General features: G+C 46.7%; 2 protein-coding genes and 1 pseudogene across 2 annotated transcripts; 2 read left to right on the top strand and 1 right to left on the bottom strand.

Annotated features, from left to right (window-relative positions):
- The first annotated feature begins 1,631 nt into the window (after positions 1–1,631).
- LOC125519540 (uncharacterized) lies at positions 1,632–9,537 on the top strand. Its single transcript, XM_048684322.2, has 5 exons — positions 1,632–2,274; positions 2,368–2,417; positions 3,319–3,445; positions 8,436–8,540; positions 8,630–9,537. The coding sequence occupies exons 1-5, from the start codon at positions 1,872–1,874 to the stop codon at positions 9,253–9,255; spliced, it is 1,311 nt and encodes a 436-aa protein (XP_048540279.1). The 5' UTR covers positions 1,632–1,871; the 3' UTR covers positions 9,256–9,537.
- Positions 9,538–13,621: 4,084 nt separating this feature from the next.
- On the bottom strand, positions 13,622–16,059 carry LOC147958658 (uncharacterized; annotated as a pseudogene).
- Positions 16,060–17,356: 1,297 nt separating this feature from the next.
- On the top strand, positions 17,357–19,394 carry LOC125521417 (putative fucosyltransferase 8). Its single transcript, XM_048686478.2, has 2 exons — positions 17,357–17,637; positions 17,759–19,394. The coding sequence occupies exons 1-2, from the start codon at positions 17,460–17,462 to the stop codon at positions 19,231–19,233; spliced, it is 1,653 nt and encodes a 550-aa protein (XP_048542435.1). The 5' UTR covers positions 17,357–17,459; the 3' UTR covers positions 19,234–19,394.
- Positions 19,395–19,877: the final 483 nt, after the last annotated feature.

Below are 19,877 nucleotides of genomic sequence, written 5' to 3'. Positions count from 1 at the left end.
TGTCCGTGTGCGTCCGTTTGAGGTAAAACAAACGAACCAGACAGCCCAGCGCGCAGGCGCAAACAGACTTTTGTCCGTTTTCTATTCGCGTTCGACCCATCCCCAGCCCAAGTTTGCACCACTTTTGGGGTGAAACGGACATCACGCGCGCACGCGGGCCGTCTGCGCCTGTCCTTCCCTGGCCCGCCCGTCGGTAGCACAGGGGCGTCTTTTTCTATCCGCCCCCTCCCTCCCTCCGGTCGCACCTCCTCTACTCTTCCCCTCGCCGCCGCCGCCATTGATTTGCGCAGCCGCCGACCGCGCGCTCGCCCAGCCCCTTCCCCGCGGCGCCCCCGAGCTACCCAACCACGGCCACCTGATTTGCGCACCCGCCGGCCGAATTTGAGGCGGATCTGGTTGGTCTTGAGCTCGCCCGGCTGTGGGAGGCCTCGCCACGCCATGGACTGGCCGGGCAACGGGCCGGAAGGCCCGGGCAGGGCCGCAAGGCCATATGCAGGCAGTGGCTCCCCCTCTAGCCGCTGGGATCTACACCGTCGGTGGTCCGCCGACAGATACACGAATGGCGGTCGGTCGAGCTTGGTGCTAGCTCAAAAGCTCGTCGGCGCACCGTTGCCACTCATTAAGTGCGACCACTGCCCAAAGAAGGGCGTGCGCCGCGTGTCTACAACGCCGAAATATCCCGAATGGATGTTCATCAAGTGTTTAAACAATGGGGTATGTGCTCTTTTTAGCTTCGGTTTGTGTTTTAGATTTGACTAGTAGTGCTAACTTCAAATTTTCTTGTGTAGCGTGGATGCAAGTTTTGGTATTGGGAAGAAGAGTACATCGATATATTGATAGAGCGTAATTTAGTAGATGTTCATGCCCTTTTAGCTACTCCCTCCTTCCATCTATATAGGGCCTAATGCGTTTTTTAAGACCGCCTTTGACTATTGGCAAGATTAATAGTACATGACATGCACAATATGAAAATTATATAATTGAAAGCTCCTTTCACACACGAATTTAACGATGTGCTTTGTGTAAGTTGCATGTCATATATTATTGATCTAATATTTGGTCAAAGTTAGGCTCGAAAAACGCATTAGGCCCTATATAGATGGAAGAAGGGAGTAGCATAGATGCTGTAGATAAGACAAGTGCACTTGTTACTAGATTAGAGACTAGACACGAGACTAGATGCGAGGAAGCAACCTTTACTTCTTTATACTCGAAGAAAAAAGAAGCACGCAAGATCGAGGCTCCTCCGCAAATAAACAATGAATGCATTGAGAAGGCACCAATCCAACTTACAGAAGCAGTTATGGAAGTTGGATATCTTCTAAAATGTATTCTTGTGATTCTTATTTTCTTTGGTCTTACTTTTCTAATCAAAATTTGGTGATGTATTCCCATATACCAAAAATGAATGATAAAAAAAAGTTAAGAGCTTGCAGAAGAGAAAAAAATACGCGAATAGGATGCGGCCGGGGTGCGTCCGTGCGTTTGGCGCACGATCACCGCATCCTAAAAATGATCCAAACACGATCCCATTATCCTATCCAACGGACAGAATCCGGGCAAAACGGACATCTGTTTGGCGTCGCGCGGTCAAAGTTGGCCTTATGATTTCAAAAATCAAAAAGAAAAAAGAAACCGTGCGCTCGACACAACAGGAACGGATCGGTAGGCGGTGGACAGAGAGGAGTGGATCGATCTAGGCGCGCGATGCGGGCGATGGTCTGCGAGGGTCCGGCGCGCTCGAGGGGATCCAGGCGAGGCGCGCGATGCGCGTGACCCGGGGGCGACGAAGGAGCCGCCGGCCTAACCCGGATCAGGCCTAACCCCAGAAGACCGGAGTCCGGAGCAGACAGATCTCCGGGGGGAGGGAAATGGAGCAGCTGCTGGGAGCTCAGCAGCACTCCCACTCCTCCCTGTCCCCGAGGACCCCGCCGACCCGGCCGCACCTCCAGCACGCCGCCTCCAACCGGTTCCGGGATCACCACCAGCCCCAGCCCCACGCCGGGCTCAAGATCCTCCGCATCACCCCGCCCTTCTTCCTCCTCCTGCTCGCCGCCGTCTACCTCCTCGCCTCCGTCACCATCCTCTCCGCGCCGGCGCCCCTGCTCCGCGCCCCCAGGAAGCCCGACAGGCTCGTCGTCCCCACGCCCGCGCCGGTGCCCCCCTCGCGGCCGCCCTCCCCGGAGCTGCTCGAGCTCGACAACGGCAGGGTTCGCGCCAGGATCAGCAATGTCGGCGCCGCCGTCACCTCGCTGCTTGTCCCGGACAAGAACGGTACGTTTGTTTGCTGCTGCTGCGGGCTGGCTCGTTGCTGATTTGTTACGGTTGTGGTTGTGGTTGTGATTGTCGTCCCGTGTGCCTCCGCAGGGGTTCTTGCTGATGTGGTGCTTGGATTCGACTCCCTGGATCCGTACCTGGTTAGTTCTTGATCTGTGCCTTTCGATTTGCAGCGGTGTGTTAGCCAATTTCGGTGCATTCTCGGATAGGATTACTGTCCGAGGACCGGAAAGGGGATGTTTCTTGGTTTCTGGCTTTTGGACATCATTTTTTTTGGATGGGACTTTTGGAAGTCAATCAACTAGCCTAGTGGCCTTGTTTTCTTTTGTACCCTCGCCCCACATGTTTTGTAGTGTAATAATGTTTGTGCTGAGACCCCCTCGCATAAGAATGCATTGCCACATTAAAAAAAAAGATGATCTGACCGTGCAATCAAGGATGTGAGACAGGGTTCTAACCGCGTGGCAGGCGTGGTGAGCAAATCTTCAAATCATTCAAATTAGATAAGAGTTCGAGTATCATATTAGTCCTCCCGTATGGGGGTATCATATCAAGTATGCCAACTAGGCAATTTAGCTGAGGTGGCAATTTAGTATTATGATGCTTTTATCCACGTTAAATGAAAAAAGTTACTAAGAAATAAATTCTACCCACAACTTTGTATCGAGATTCTACAAATGAATAAATGAAGTGATAGTATGATACTATGCTTTCGGATTGGGGAGGTAGTATCATAGACTAATCTATGATACTATCCACTACGAGGGGTCTGATGTCTCAATCTTGGCTCATTGGGGTATTTTAAGGGGTACGCCGTCGATCATAATGGTGTTGTGAATAAAACCATACAAGATGGATATCATGCTAGCATACTATTCTTCTAATTTTATGTTTATTTTGAGGGACCGGCTCGAGATGCCCTTATGTGCATGTTACTTATATGCATTACATCTACTGCTGATCTTATATGATTAGATCTACTTATACTTATATATCGATACATTTGTTTGGTGCTGATGGTTTGTGTTCTCTTATTTTTAGAATGGCACCTCGCCTTACTTTGGCTGCATTGTTGGGCGAGTTGCAAATAGAATCAAGGATGGAAAGTTTACTTTAAATGGCGTGCAATATAGTTTGGGCATCAACAACCCACCTAACACTCTTCATGGTAAGACATAGGAGGCCTGAGTTGTAATGCTTACAGTTTGCTTATCCTCCTACCCTGCTGCCAAACATTTGTGACTGATTGAGACTGCAACTGATTGAGACTGCAGATGACCGTGATATTTCTGCTAAACAGAATTAATATACAATAAACGGAATTAGTATACAATAAGGAGAATCTTCTTCAGTGAGACGCCATGGGACATGTGGGTAATTAGATTCACCTTTAAAACATTAGCTACTATTTTTAGTTGGATGGTTCATTGATATTTAAGTTGCCAATGATATGAGTTCACGCTCTATTTTATGAATTTAGACCCCCAAAAAATCAGGATCTGAATATTTTGCGCCTAAATGGAAAAGGATGCGCAGGGGATCATTTTACCATTTTAATATGCTACTGTGGTCTTTTTTGGAATAGTAAAGACTTAGTCGCTCAAAACTCTTTTTCATAGATAGACAACTTTTGATTTTGAACCCCCAAAGCCTTGCTATAATAAGCTATGGGATGCCCCTCTTGAGATAGAACAACAGTTATTCCAGTGGCAAAAACAACAACCTCTATGCTAAACTGTTTTTGGAAGTCTGGTAGTGCCAAAACAGGTGGAGGCCATTGCAGCTTTGAGTTGATTGAAAGCATGTTGTGCTTCGGGTGTCCACAGGAATTGCTTATTCTTCTGAAGTACTAGTTGAGTGAGGGGTTTTGCCAATTAACTGTAGCCTTTCACTCTATAATAACCTGTTAGGTCCCAAAACCCTCTGAGTTGAGTGACATTATCAGGGACTGGCCAGCTTATTATTGCAGTAGTTTTCTCAGGATCTGTAGCTACCAGCCTACTACTTTTTTGAACCGGGCCTCGACCCCTTTCCATTAAAAGCATAACGGAAATACATAGTTCAGAACACCACGGATCCAAAAGCCACAAGCAACATAAGGAAGCTAGAAAGGGGGGGGGGGGGGGGGGGAGTTCAAGGCACCACTGGGAAACCCGCCATGAGCACTCGTCATCGAGCAGCTCATTACGGGGCGAAAACCCAGCGACACCTGTGATCACGCGAAATCTAGGACCTAAACACCAGGAAAGCTCCAAAAGGAACCCGAAACAGTCTAAAACCACCAAGTTTACAGGCTCACAAACGAGCAAAACAGAGCACCCGCGCAGGAGTGAAGGCCTATCCTGACAGACGAAAGCTCGGAGCCTCGAAGAGATGTAGAAGGGGATCAGTTCGAAGCTGAGTTGGTTGGAGCCGTGCAGATTCTCATCATCATCGAAGCACTGGACCTGAGCATCTTGGCTCCGCGCTCCATGGCCTCCCGATCATCACCAGCCATCAAACCTGCCCAATACACCAAAAAACCACAAGCAGCATATACCACATTAAAGGGGCTTTTGAGATCTTTATGTTCAAAAGTAGCCTGGTTACGATTGTTCCAAATCGCCCAACAAACTGCTGCCAAACCAGAGGTGTAAAATTTGGTCCCATCAGGAAGGAAAATGTAACACCAGGAAAAGTACTGCCAAATGTTGTTTGGACAGAGAGACGTGCCCAGCACACATCCAACCATCCTCCATACCACCCGAGCAACAGGGCAAGTAAAGAAAAGATGCTGCGAGGTTTCCACATTATTACAGAATGAGCATTTAGGATTGCCTGCCCAGTTACGCCTTCTCATGACTTCTCTAGTCAGAACCGCGTCCTGGAACACTTGCCAAAGAAAAATTTGGATTTTGAGGGGGATTTTTGCTTTCCAGATCCATCTATAGTCACATCCAGCCAGAGGCCTTTCCAAATAGGTATAGACCGATTTGGTCGAGAATTTACCTTTTTTACCCAAAACCCAACTAATCTGATCAGTCTCATCAGATAAATGCCAGGAGTTAACCACCTCAACCAGATCATTCCACTGATCCGTGAGGGGAGGATGCAAATTTCTTCTAAACAGGTCATCACCCTCAAAATTTTTAAACTCAGCCACAGTAATATCCTGACAGTTGCAAATGTGGAATAAGGCTGGAAATTTATCTCTCAAGGGGGCAGCACCTCTAATAGGATCATTCCAAACTCTGGCTATATTACCAGAGTTTAAGATCACTTTCCTCCCTGCCAAATATACTTCCTTTACTTTCATAATAGCTTTCCAAATGGGGGAAACTTTTCACCGAGGGTAAAACTAGCCTACTACTCCCTGTCCGGAAATGATATGACCCAAATATTCCAGCTGACTGGTAGCAGAAACACATTTACTTTGCTTTGCAAACAATTGGTTTCGTTGCAAGATCTCAAACACTTGCTCTAAGCGTCTCACATGTGTAGTAAGAGAGGGGCTGTATACCAAAATGCCATCCATGAATAGAAGGACAAATTTTCTCATGACAGGCTGGAATAAGGAATTGATCAGGCACTGAAAGGTGGCAGGTACATTTGTTAGACCAAGTGGCATTACCCTGAACTGGAAATGACCATGGTGAGTTTTAAATGCAGTTTTAGCTTCATCTTCTCGCGCCATCCTGGTATGATGAAACCCACTTCTAAGACCCAACTTGGTAAAACAAGAGGCACCAGCTAACTCATCAAGTAGCTACTCAACAATGGTTAGTGAAAATTTGTTCTGAACTGTGGCCATGTTCAACCTTCTATAATCCACACAAAACTCCAGATGTTGTCCTTCTTTTTAACCAGTAGAATAGGAGATGCATAAGTGCTCATACTTGGTGTAGCAATGCCTGCCTTGATCATCTCAGCCACTTGCCTTTCTATCTCATCCTTCTGGTGAGGAGCATATCTATAGGGCCTAGAATTTACAGGGCTGCCCCATGTAGCAGTTTAATAGCATGATCAAAGCTTCTGTGAGCAGGGAGAGATTTTGCTTCCTGGAACACTTGTCTGATTTTTAACAACACTAACTGAATCTCCGTGGGCACAGTGGTATCATGTACAGTATCTGACAGAGGGCAAACCACAGCCAGAGCCCAAGCCCATATGTCATTAACTTGGTGCCACTGGTCAATCTCCTCTAGAGTAGCCTCCTGAGAAGTGGGCAGAGATGGTGAGACCACTCCCTGAAGTTTCACTGTTTGTCCCTGATATTGAAACTCCACCCGTTTGTCTTCCCAATTACACCGAACTTTGCTAACCAGTCCATTCTAAGGACAGCACCATAACCCTCCAGGTTAAGTACTTTCATTGGATGAGTAAAAAAGCCTTGTTGTATGTTCCACACTAACTCAGGCACTTCTGTATTGCAATGTAATATATCCCCATTTGCCACTTTGACTCTCATTGGTCTTGCTGGTCTGCTTGGCAAATGCTACCTATCCACAAATTATTGGTTCAGAAAACCGTGAGAGCTACCAGAATCTACTTCCTGAATCATTGCAAACACTGCTGCTTGAGCTACTGTATGTGGCAACTGTGTTTCCACATGACCCCTTGATTCTGGTTTGAGCCCCATAATAAATTGATTTACCAACATCAACCTTCCTATCATAAAAAAAAAATCAACCTTCCAACAGCTGGATCATATATTTTAATGTGATACGCCAGCTGATCAAACTTCTCTTGTATTTCTCAACACTATCCACTTGCTTGAGCAAATACAATTCCCTTAACTTGTCCCTGTGGACATTGACTTCAAATTCCTGCAACAAATCTGTACTGAATTTCTGCCAATCTTGCCAGCTTGCTGTTAGTACTGAATTTCTGCTGCTGAACTAGATCGAGTGCACCGAATCGGTCTGACAAGGCCTTGATCTCAGCGAGCAGCTTCTCCTCCATACTTCTGATCCCGGTGACGACGTACTGTGGCTGGGTGCTAGGCTTGAGCAACGGAGCCGTGACTGCTCCCCCGAATCGACCTAACCGATCATAGGATTTATGCCCGATCGCTCGAAAGCAACCAGTGACCCGCTCTTGGAAATTTTACCAGTCGACCAAGAGAGTGTGAGACAGCGTAGCGGTGGACCAAAGAAGCTAAATACCAATTGTTATGACCTAGCCTATGATTGGGCTAGATGTAACAGCAGATCGGACGAACTTAGGAAGAACAGAGGGGAAGGAGCAGAGACTTGAGGAAGAACAGGGGAAGGGGAAATCAGATATTCATTTCATATTCGATGACTGCAAACAGTACACTGCAATGGCTTATAACTGGGCCACACTTCGATGACTGCAAACCGTACACTACAATGGCTTATAACTGGGCCACACCACACCTGCTGCCCTCCGGGTAACCCACTAGCAACTCAATGCCAAATCACCTACTTGATGGCGCCAACTGGAGTCCCTTCTTGCCTCGCTTTCCTCGATCGACTCGAACATCAGTTTCGTCCGTTAACGCCTGAACACCTTCTCCTGCATCTCTGTTGTTCTGTGGCTCTGTGCCGTGCTCTTCTCTGACACTCCGACAACTTGTGCCCTTGTCGCACTGCTAGAGCTATGTAGGAGTGTGACAGTATTTAGGGGTTAAAGCCCAGTTCTACCAATTTAAATTTGCAGGTCTCATGATGTAGTGAAGTTGTGAGGTACTCCCTCCGTCCGGAAATACTTGTCGAAGGAATGGATAAAAATGAATGTATCTAGAACTGAAATGCGTCTAGATGCATCCATTTCTCCGACAAGTATTTGCGGACGGAGGGAGTATAATCTTGTTTATGCATGTTTGGTTCATATAGACATGGCAAACTTTAACCTGATTTCTGTAACATCTGGTGCCGCTGTAGCTAGCATCATCCATGTTGAACAGCTGCAAGAACATGTAAGAAATTCCTTGAATCACACTAGTCCATCTGCTGTGCAGAATAAGTATTTGTGGCAGTCTGGGTTAAGGAGAATGGCTTATCTGAATATGCACTCTGTCAAGATCAATCATTTTTTGTATCATGGTCGATATAATCACAAACACACATAATATACATGCACAGAGAAAAAGATCACTATATTACTTGTGCTATCACATACTCAACTCTAATGCTGTGTGATATTAATTTTTCTAGGTGGATTTAAAGGGTTTGATAAAGTCATATGGGAAGTCGCTGAATATAACAAAGGGAAGACCCCATCAATCACCTTAAAATATTATAGTAAAGATGGAGAGGAAGGTACCGTGGCAACTAACTCCCATTGAACAGTTAACTACATGAAGGGTTGAAATTCACTATAATCTGACGGATCTCTCTCAAGTAAACAGGTTTCCCAGGTGATGTTTCTGTTACTGCCAGATATTCTCTTCCATCAAGCATGGAGTTGAAGCTAGAGATGGAGGCTACACCTTTGAACAAGGCCACACCTGTCAGTTTAGCACAACACACCTACTGGAACCTGGCAGGCCACGACTCTGGAGATGTGCTTGCACATTCTATCCAGATACGGGGATCTCAGATAACTCCAGTAGATCAAATTTCAATACCCACAGGCGAGTTTATGCAAGTGAGTGGCACGCCATTTGATTTTCTGTCTGAGGCTGAGATTGGCGAAAGGATCGGCCAAGTCCCTGGTGGTTATGATCACAACTATGTGCTTGATGATTCTCGCGAAGTGAAGTCAGGCTTGCGGCATGTGGCTAAGGTGACAGATCCGTCAAGCTTTAGGGTCCTAAACATTTGGGGGGATGCTCCTGGAGTGCAATTCTACACTGGTAATTTCCTTGCTGGCATTGTGGGGAAAGGAGGTGCAGTCTATGGGAAGCACGCAGGTCTCTGCCTTGAGACGCAAGGTTTCCCAAATGCGGTCAACCAACCTAATTTTCCATCAGTGATCGTTCGTCCTGGTGAGAAGTACATGCATACAATGCTGTTTGAGTTCTCTACCAAGTGAACTAGCTCTTGTAGAGATACACCTTTTTTTCCACGTCCTTTTCTTTTTCTTGTCTTAAGTTATGAATTTCTGACAGTGTTAGATAATACTAGCAGTAATTAGGAATGAAAGACACCATTTTTTCATAGGTAATGTTCCTTGTGACTGGTAACTGTTGTGAATTGGCGACATATTATACAGGATTAGCAATTCTAGCACGGAGTATGTAAGGAAAGAGGAAGAGAACAAACCATTTTTCCGAGGGATTTTCGGTTGTACCAGCTGTACAGGAGTTAGCACGTTCTTCTATCATGTACTCCCTCTGTCCCATAATATAAGAACGTTTTTGACACTAGTGTAGTGTAAAAAACGTTCTTATATTATGGGACGGAGGGAGTAGTAGATTTTTTTACTTGTGGGAACGTCAGCTTCCCAAGTTTGTTCGAGTATTACTTTTTTTTTTCCGAATTTGTCTCGGTGTTGCATCTGAACTATCAAAACTTTGCACCGTAAGCTTCATTATATATTTTTTTTCTCCCCCAAACACTCAGATTTTTTGTTCGGTGACCTTCCCGCATTTTCCAGTGCGAACTTTGAGTTTTTTTAACCTTTTCTTATTCAGATACTCCTATTTATTTATTTTGGTAGATTTTACAATTTCCATTTATTTTTCACATCACTTATTGATTTTTAAACATCAAACTGCTCCTTTATTTTATTTTGAACTCCTTTGTTTTCTTCTGTAGCACGTGAACATCTAGTAGCAACCCTTTTTTTGGCTTTAGTTTTTTTACTATCTTTTTCTCATCCAAATTGCAATCAGCGTGGCTTTTGAACTGTTGGGTGTTTCACATCTGACTTGCACTCTGTTTTTTGTTCATAGTCCTAAACCGTTAATTGGAATGAAGCAAATGATATACTGTTGAAAACCTATTGAAAATGAGCAATTTTTTCGTGTTGACCATCTTTCAAATTCACCATGGTTTAAGAGCAGTGTTGAATACGGTAAAACTCATTTTTGAATGCCACACATTCAACTTTTGAACTTTTTCTTGATGTTACCTTTGAACTTTCAATATTTTCACACCTTGAACTTTTGATCATTTTATGGCATCATATGTTTTGTTTTCTAAAGTTCCAAATGTCCTCTAAACTTCCAAATTTTATCCCCGTGAAATTTTGTGAATTTCTATGGTTTGTTTTATGAACTTGTTATTTTCTTTTAATCTTTTTGAACCGTGCAGGCTACATCTTTTGAACAACATGTGAGGTGATCAGTAGATTCCGCCTCCTGGTCGCACAACGGACACGCAACATGGGACTGCAACCTGTGTTGCAGGTTCGTATCCGTGGTCCAGAGCCGCTGTAGCCGGAGTGGCTACCCGCGGGAGGAACTTGGTCTGCTAGACCCTATAAATCTCGGCAAAATTGACAAATTTGATCTATGGATGAAATCAAATCACGGAATAAACTGTCCGTGAAACTATTTCACGCGGCTGACCTTTTTGTGTGACGCCCGACACGAAGGCGTCACACTACACTGTGCAACGTCTCATAGATAGGCGCTACACGCCTGACCAGCGTCGCACCCGTGTGATCCGAAAATTACTAAAGTCAGTGTGCAGTGCCTGGGAGCTAAGCGCCACACTATACAGTGTAGCGCCTAGCTTCTAGGCGTTACATTAGTGCTTGCTTCATTTTGTAGTGCAACCACTAGTGCAGCGTCTGAGAGCTAGGCGCCACACTATACAGTGCAGCGCCTAGCTCTTAGGCTCTGCACAATGACTTAACAACTTTTAGGCAGTTTGGGGTGCAACGTGGGCCAGGCGTGTAGTGCCTATCTGTGAGGCGTTGCACAGTGTAGTGTGGCGCCTTCGTGTCGGGCGTCACACAAAAAGGTCAGCCATGTGAAATAGTTTCATGGACAGTTCATTCTATGATTTGATTTCGTCCACGGGTCAAATTTGTCAAATTTGCCATAAATCTCAGAATCACTATTGGATTGTGTTGTGATGTGATTATTTTATATTTTTCATGGAAAATGAGCTACAAAGTTGAGAAATAAGGGTGAAACAAATACAAAAATTATCCCTGCATTTTTTTTTACAAAAAAGGCAAATGAGAATTATGGTAATCCACTGAAGCGGCAAATGTCGCAAATTCAGTTTGCAGTCCCTCCAATTCCTCTCGTTTGGTGGCGCTAGTACTGCGATGGTGATGTTAAACCTGGATTAAGGTTCAACCGAACTGAGAACCTTGCCTGGATTAACTCCAGTGAGGTTTTCATTTGTTTCCTTCGAAAAATGGAACCTACTAAGGTCTTCGTTGTTCAAAGGAAAAGTGTAGTAAATACACAGGAATTGGAATGGTAATTTTTTTTATGGTTTTGCTATTCAAGCCTTTATTTCAAAGGAATGTAGCAATCACAAAATGATGGTCATTTTTATTTGGTCTTGGTTTTAGAGGAAAAACATAGTAATTTTACAATCCAATTGAACCTCCTTTTCATATCACAAATGATAGGTGACATACGTGTGACACGAAGCATTTTGGTTCTAACGTTTTTTACAACTAAGGCTATCATTTAAAAAAAAATAAAATCTGCCATCTAAAAAGAAAGTTGTCATACTTGACAACTAAATTTGCCATCCTCGCGTCATTAAATTTGCTATAAACAATGCTCAAAGTTGCCATGTGTCCGTGCCACATGTGTGACACTTATCAGGGCCTTTTTAAATTCCTAAGCACAAAAAACAAGACTGAGATCATAAGGGGCTGTTTGGTTTGTGACTATGGTTGCCACATGTTGCCACACATAAGATTATGCAACTTTGACCAATTTAGGAGAGTGTTTGGTTCAAGTTTTACCTTAGGCAATATACTTTTTGTCACACTAGGGCCCCACATGACATACACTCAAAAAGTGTGGCAAGATTCCCTTAGGCTTGCCAACTTGTGGCTCTCATTTTAAAGAACTAACCTTAGGCAAGTGTGGCAAGAAATATGTGGCAAAATGTGACACTCCTAGGCCTAGAACCAAACAGACATAATAACATGCTACAATACTTTTTGACGCAATTTGACTTTGATTTGACTCTGTTTATTAGGATTCATATTCTCTATTACATGAACCGAACACTCGAGTATGTAAAATTCTAACGTTTTTCGTTTCTCTGTTTTAGACATACATACATTATATCCAATTACTGTTGGTTTTTTCCTTTTCAGCGCTCGGTGTGACTTGGTCTTAATAGTCTCCGTCGAGTGACATAACATATAAAAAAAGAACTAAAAGATAAATTTGCACATATCTCAATGTAAAATCTCATGAATATAACATCGAATTGAGACGTCGACTCAAAATTAGCAAAATCGTTTCTAGAATCTTTTCCAAAGGAGGCCAAAGTACTAGCTAATTTTTTTAAATAATACATTTTTTATTAATTTGCACAAATATTACGCTCAAAAAATAATTTTCAAAAATAATACACCATCAGCCCGCAGCAGGCTGAGTGGACCTAGTCGGCCCACAGCAGGCCGATTGAGACCCTATCGGCTAGCTGCTGGCCGATTGGCCTGTTGACCACCAGTTCAGGTCCAGTCGGCCAGTAGTGGGCCGACAGAGTCTAATTGTCCTGTTGTGGGCCGACAGCGACTAATTGGCCAGCTGCGGGCCGCAGGGACTAATTGGCCTGCTGTGGGCCGACTGGTGCATGCCACCATTTTTTTCCTGAACGCTCCCTGGATTTTTTTATAAACTATGACGTATTTCGTGCAACCCTTTGCCCGTAATATTTTCCCGCCATATGTTCGCGCCAACTCTTTTCCGCCATATGTTCGCGCCAACCCTTTCCCGCCATATGTTCGCACCAACTCTTTCCCGCCACCCGTTTCCCGCCATATGTTCGCGCCAGCTCTTTCCCGCCACCCTTTTCCCGCCATACCGCAGTCGTTCTTTCCCGCCATTTTCTCATCCCTACCTATAAAACCCCCTTCAGACAGAGGAGGATAAGCATTCCAGTGTAGTGTAGTTGAGATGTCCCATTATCCTTTTGATCGTAGTTTTCACCCTGAGATGAGCAGGACTCTTCTGAGGCTAGCTACCGATTTCAGGATGGACAATAGGATAGTTCCATGGGACGAACTCACCGGTAGTGACACCATAATGAATGAGTTGGCTCACGAATTACGTATGTCTGGGTGGCCTGAAAGGACCTATGAGGAGGTACGTATAGAACTTTTTAGGTTGCATGCAAGGTGGAAGAAGGTAGTGGAGCCGGAGAGTGAAATTTTCAGAAGGACTACAGAAAAGCATCCATTTTTATGGACTGAGAAGAGCGAGGACGAAGATGATATCTTCATGCCGCCGCTTCCGGGTTCTGCATCGTCAAAGAGCAAGAGTTTTGCATCGTCCAAGGGCAAGAGTACTGCATCCTCGAAGGGCAAGAGTTTTACATCGTCCAAGGGTAAGAGTTCTGCATCCTCGAAGGGCAAGAATTCTGCATCGACGGAGGATGACGATGCGGACCTCAAACCTTCTTTCTTGATTACCGATGGCCACTACAGTGTGTGATCTAGCTTTCTGCATCTTGTTGTCCATGTACTTCGTGACTCTTTCACAGTACCGTGTATTCAGGTTGTTGAAGATATGTTGCTCTGCTTTTTGACGTCTATCTCTGAAATACTTGACGGTGCCATAGAAAATACCCTCAACGATGGCTGTAAGTGGCAATGCCCGGTTTCCTCTGAGGACAAAGTTGTATGTTTCTGCGAGGTTTGTTGTCATGACACCGTATCGTGCTCCATGTGTGTCATCTAGCAAAGACCACCTCTCTAGAGGCTCATGCTCTATCCACTGCTCGAAGGTTTTAATCGACCTCCCAAGCCTTCTCCTAGTACCAGGTGGGTCAAAGCCTGGCAGGTCACATAGCCCAACAGGCTCCTCCTCCACGGCCGCTGTTCCTGTTGCCAACTGTGCAGCTACTGCTTCAACATGTGCCCTCACCGCTGCATCTCTTGCAGCTTTCCTATCCCTCACGTGTCTCTGCGTGCACACATTAAGTCTATCGCGTATCAAATTGTACTTCCATAGCTGGTTCTGCTTGTAGAGTTTTTTGAACAGATTCATCAGGTTCTTATTTCTAAACTGTGAGAATAAATTAGCCCCCAGATGGCGCATGCACCAACGGCTCTGCAAGTCCTGCCATGGAACTTGTTCCTCAGGGCCTGGGTTTGTCAGTGTCCTTATCGCACCGAGTATACCTGCATGCCTGTCATGAAGGATGCACACATTCGGCTTCTCCTTCACAACTGATATTTTCAACTGCCTGAAGAACCATGTCCAACTTTCAATGTTCTCACTCTCCACAAAAGCAAATGCGAGTGGGATGACTTGATTTTGGCCGTCTTGACCTATGGCTGTCAGGATCTGACCCTTGTACTTGCCTGTGAGAAAAGTACCGTCAACACATATCACCGGTCGGCAATGCTTGAAAGCTTCGATGCATACATCGAAAGAGAAGAAGAGACGATGCAGCACCCTCACAGTTGGGAACTCTGGCATGAACATGTCTTGGATATCGATATAGGTGCCTGGATTCCGCTGCTGCAGGGTGTGGAGGTGCTGGACAACAGAGTCATATGCATCAAAATAAGAACCAAATCTCCTCTCAAGCGCCGCATGCTTAGCCCTCCAAGCCTTGCCATAAGAAATTCTGTACTTGAACCTGGCGAAGACTTTTGTCTGGACTGCCTTCACTTCCATAGCTTTGCCCTGCACTATCTCATCGTAAAACAACCGAGCAATAAGCGTGGATGAAAGGTTGGCATGATCCTGAGGGATGCAGGGAATAAGACAAGTGTGATTAACTAAGTCACTTATCACCCAACTTGTGCCATACTTAGGGAGAAAGCCGTGCACCCTGGCGGGACAATCTGCGTTCTTGCATACCATTGTCAGGAATTTCTGACTGGACACCTGAGCTGTGAAAACCCTTTGCATGGACATTGCCTAGTTAATTATTGCATCTTTCAGGGCTTGCTTGTTCGGATACATAGCACCCGTCGCAATATTGTTCTGGTGATATTGCCAGGCTGAATCATGTCCATCATTCACGGTCATTGCAGATGAGAAGTCATGATTCCATGATGCAGGATTCGGGACCTCCTCTGCATTTTCTTCTTCATCTGACTCGTCAGAATCATCGGCATGACCCCTTTCAACATCGGTGTCTTCTTCTTCCATCTGGTCCTGCATGTGCCCATCTACCTCGTCAGCGTCCACCTCGCCATTGTAATCACCATCGGCATTTCCTCCTTCTACCTGACTACTCTGCCCTGGTTCATAACCATAAGCATTTCCTCCTTCTACCTGACTGCTCTGTCCTTGTTCGTAACAATCATCTCCAGCATTTGACATAGATAAATGCCTCCCTACACTGCTATGACCAGGATCGTAGCCACCCTCGCCTTCATGTGTAGTGACCTCCTTCATGTGTAGTGACCTCCTTCATGTGTAGGATTGCATCCCCTTCGTTCACAACCTTGTAACCACCGCACCCATTCGGAGTCTCGCTCTATCGGCCTCAAATAAAAGTAAATTATTGAACCTGACCGTGTCCACAATGCATGAACACCGACGGTGTGTGTTTCAGTATCAAGACCTAAACTTGCCGCAATCCATTCTTTCAACTGACTGACAGACCATGTTTGAGGTGCGCTCATTGGCACATCTATATGAGTAAATTCACTCAGATCTGCTCCCATCTCAGTTGTTTGGACAGTACCAGGGCCATAGCAAAATTTGAAGTTCACTACATCAGACATCTCGGCTCACCTATTTTTTTCAACAACGAAATACAGGTATTAAGCAACAACTTAATATACCCCCACTAAGAAATATTAGACATGTCTATATATTAGCTAGCTATATATTACAGAATATTAACGGAGCAACTAATACAAGTATTAAGCAACAACTTAAAATGCTCACCAAGAACACCTAAATATTTACGTTTACTACCGGAGCAACTCCAATTACTGACACACCTAAATATATTTACGTTTACTACCGGAGCAAATAACAATAATCGCACACCGGAACCGGGAAATAAAATGCTCACCACGACCACCTAAATATATTTAGGTTACTACCAGAGCAAATAACAATAATTGCACACCGGTACCGGGAAATAAAATGCTCACCACGACTACCTAAATATATTTACATTACTACCGGAGCAAATAATAATAATTGCACGCAACTTCGAAAATAAAAATATTTGTTGAAATATACCCTTGTAGCGTGCGTGCGAACGACGAACGGCGGCCTTCAATCACCGGAACTGGAGCCGGAAACTCCACCAAACTACCGGAGCTTCACCTCCACCATACTGCCCCAGCTTCACCACCACCACCTCCATCTCCACCACCGCCACAACCTCCACCAATGCGCTGAAAAAATGCTCCAACAAAATGCTCACCACGACCACCACAAGCTACCCCATCAGTAGATCGAGGTCTCTTTTGACTCCCCTAACTATGTAGAACCCATTCACGGTGCCAAATCCGCGAAAAAACGGGGCATTTTGGTGTATTAATTGGAGCTAGTTCGTGTAAGAGAGAGGAGGAAGGAAGAGCAGAGAGAAGCTTGCGGTGGGAGAAAGGGAAAGAAGAAGGAGAGGAGAAAGAGACGTGTGGTGCGGGGCCGGCTCCCTGTCGGCCAGCAGCTGGCCGATCGGTCGGCAGCTGGCTGACTGGGTCACTCGTGAGCCAGCCAGCGCCCGACGTGGCCTGGCCAATAGTCGGCCTCCGCGTGGCCCAGAAGCCACCTGTCGGCTCGCAGTTGGCCGATAAGACCCAGTCGGCCTGCTGCTAGCTGACTAGGACCAGTCGGCCAGCTGCTGGCCGACGGTGTATTATTTTTGAAAATAATTTTTTGGGCGTAATATTTGTGCAAATTACTAAAAAAAATGTATTATTTTAATTTTTTTAGCAAAGTACTAACTCTTCCAAGCACATTGTATGTGTGTGCACAAGGAATGAATGATGAGCAGCAGACAGCCACCCCGGCACTATTGGATCTACTCTTGGATCTGCCGATTTTGCCATTCTGGCATTCTACTCCATGCAGGACAGCTTTGCATAAATATCAATCCACTGCAACAGTTGACCTCCCCACTTGACCTCCTCGACCTCGACAAAACAAAACAAGCACTAGATTGCGTATGGGTTCCGAGGCGATGGAAGCTGCGGGAGCGCGAGATCCACCGGAGCGTCGCCGGGGCGCCGTCATGGCCGTCCTCCTCGCCGCGCTGCCGCTGCTGCTCCTGCTCTTCCTCTTCGGCGACCGGGCCGCCTCCATCGCCGCCGACGCCCTGGCCAGGGCGCAGGTGAAACAGCAGAGTACGGCACCCACTCTCCTTGAAGCTCACCCACCCATGCCGGCTGCCACCTTAGCTAGGGGCCCCGTGTTCCATGCGGTCCATTGATTGATTTGCTTGCCGGATCCATCCATCGATCACAGGTCCACGTAACGCCTCCTCGTCGCCCCGGGAACCGGACCGGCTCCTCGGCGGCCTCCTCTCGCCGGACTTCGACGAGCCGGCGTGCCGCAGCCGCTACGAGGGCTCCCGCCGATGGAAGCCGTCGCCGTTCCCGGTCTCGCCTTATCTGGTCCGGAAGCTGAGGCAGTACGAGGCCAACCACCGCCGGTGCGGGCCGGACACGCCGCGGTACCGCGAGGCCATGGCGCAGCTCCGGTCCGGCCGCAACGGCGACCGCGGCGAGTGCAGGTACGTGGTGTGGCTGCCCGTCCAGGGCCTCGGCAACCGGATGCTCAGCCTCGTCTCCACCTTCCTCTACGCGCTGCTCACCGCCCGCGTCCTCCTCGTCCACGAGCCACCGGAGATGGAGGGCCTCTTCTGCGAGCCCTTCCCGGGGACCTCCTGGCTGCTGCCCGCCAGCTTCCCCTACAAGGACGTCCGCTTCGGGTCGGAATCCAAGGAGAGCTACGTGACCATGCTCCAGAACAACGTCGTCCGCTACGACGGCGGCAATGCCTCCAGCGCGCTCCCGGCGTACGTGTACCTCCACCTGGAGAACATGAACCTCCGGCTCCAGAGCCACACCTTCTGCGAGGAGGACCACCGCGCGCTCGACGGCTTCAACTGGATGGTGCTCCGCTCCGACAGCTACTTCGCCGTGGCGCTCTTCCTCGTGCCCACGTACCGCGACGAGCTGGAGCGCATGTTCCCGTCCAAGGGGTCCGTGTTCCACCACCTCGGCAGGTACCTCCTCCACCCGGGGAACCCGGCGTGGGGGATCGCGCAGAGGTTCTTCGACGGCTACCTCGCCGGCGCCGACCAGCGCCTCGGGGTGCAGGTGCGGATCGTCTGGCACCACCCCGTCCCGTTCGACGTCATGTTCGACCAGATCCTCCGGTGCACGCGGGAGCACCGTCTCCTGCCGCAGCTCACCGGCAGCGAACCCCCTGCCATCGTCCGGCCGTCGTCGAACACCACGGCGACGTCCAAGGCGAATAAGGTGAAGGCCGTGCTGGTGGTGTCGTTGAAGCCCGAGTACTACGACAAGCTCCACGGCATGTACTACAACAACGCCACCGCCTCCGGCGAGCTCGTCACCGTGTACCAGCCGAGCCACGACCAGGACCAGCACACGGAGGCGCGCGCGCACAACGAGCGCGCCCTCGCCGAGATCTTCCTGCTCAGCTACTGCGACGAGATGGTCACCACGTCGTGGTCGACCTTCGGGTACGTGGCGCACGCGCTGGCCGGCCTGCGCCCAAGGCTGCTGGCCCCGCTGGACTTGAGCAAGATGAGGTCCGACGTGGCGTGCGTCAGGCCCGCGTCCATCGAGCCGTGCCTGCACTCGCCGCCGTCGCTCGTCTGCCGGCGCAAGCAGGATCTTGACCCCGTGGCCCATGTGCCCTTCCTGCGCCACTGCGAAGATGTGGATTTCGGTCTCAAGCTCGTCGACTGAGTTGGCTGGCTCTATGCAGAGAGGCTTCTCTTTGCTCTAGCAAACATTGCTGTTTTTAGGCTTGATTTGTGATCACTGAAATACATGTTGGTCGTCGTAAAAAGAAAGAAAAAATAAATAAATTCTGTACTACATGTTCTTAGTGGATTTGTTTTGTAAAATCGAATGAATTAGTGGCATTGATATTTAATCCATGGCGTCTCTACTTTCTCTAAATCAAAATAATGAAAATAATGAAGTTTTATAAGAAATGATTATTCACCGACAAGGGAATTGCCATTTAAGAAGAAAGAAAATAATAACAAAATTTACACAAAATTTATGCAGAAATTATGCTTTTTTATAATGTGAAATAATAAGTATATAATTGTGAAATTTTCACAAAAAAAAAGTTTCGTAAGGAGGAAAGAATTAGTGGCTTCAGAATTACGCTTCAAGAAAAAAATGAAAATAATAAAGTTCTCTAAGAAAGAATGCATCAGTGGCATTAGTATTACACTTTAAGAAGAAAGAAAATCAAAAGAAAAAAGAAACAAAAACTACATAGGGTCTCCACAGAAATTGTGCTTTTCTGTAATATGCAAGAATAATCATATAATGATGAAATTTCAGAAAAAAAGAATTCCTAAGAAGGAATGATTTAG

Source organism: Triticum urartu, chromosome 7A (assembly GCF_056163025.1).
Source record: "Triticum urartu cultivar PI428250 chromosome 7A, HENAU_Tu73, whole genome shotgun sequence".
NCBI lineage: Eukaryota > Viridiplantae > Streptophyta > Magnoliopsida > Poales > Poaceae > Triticum > Triticum urartu.
The sequence above is the reverse complement of the archived record's forward strand: the minus strand, read 5'-3'. Positions and strand labels throughout refer to the sequence as shown.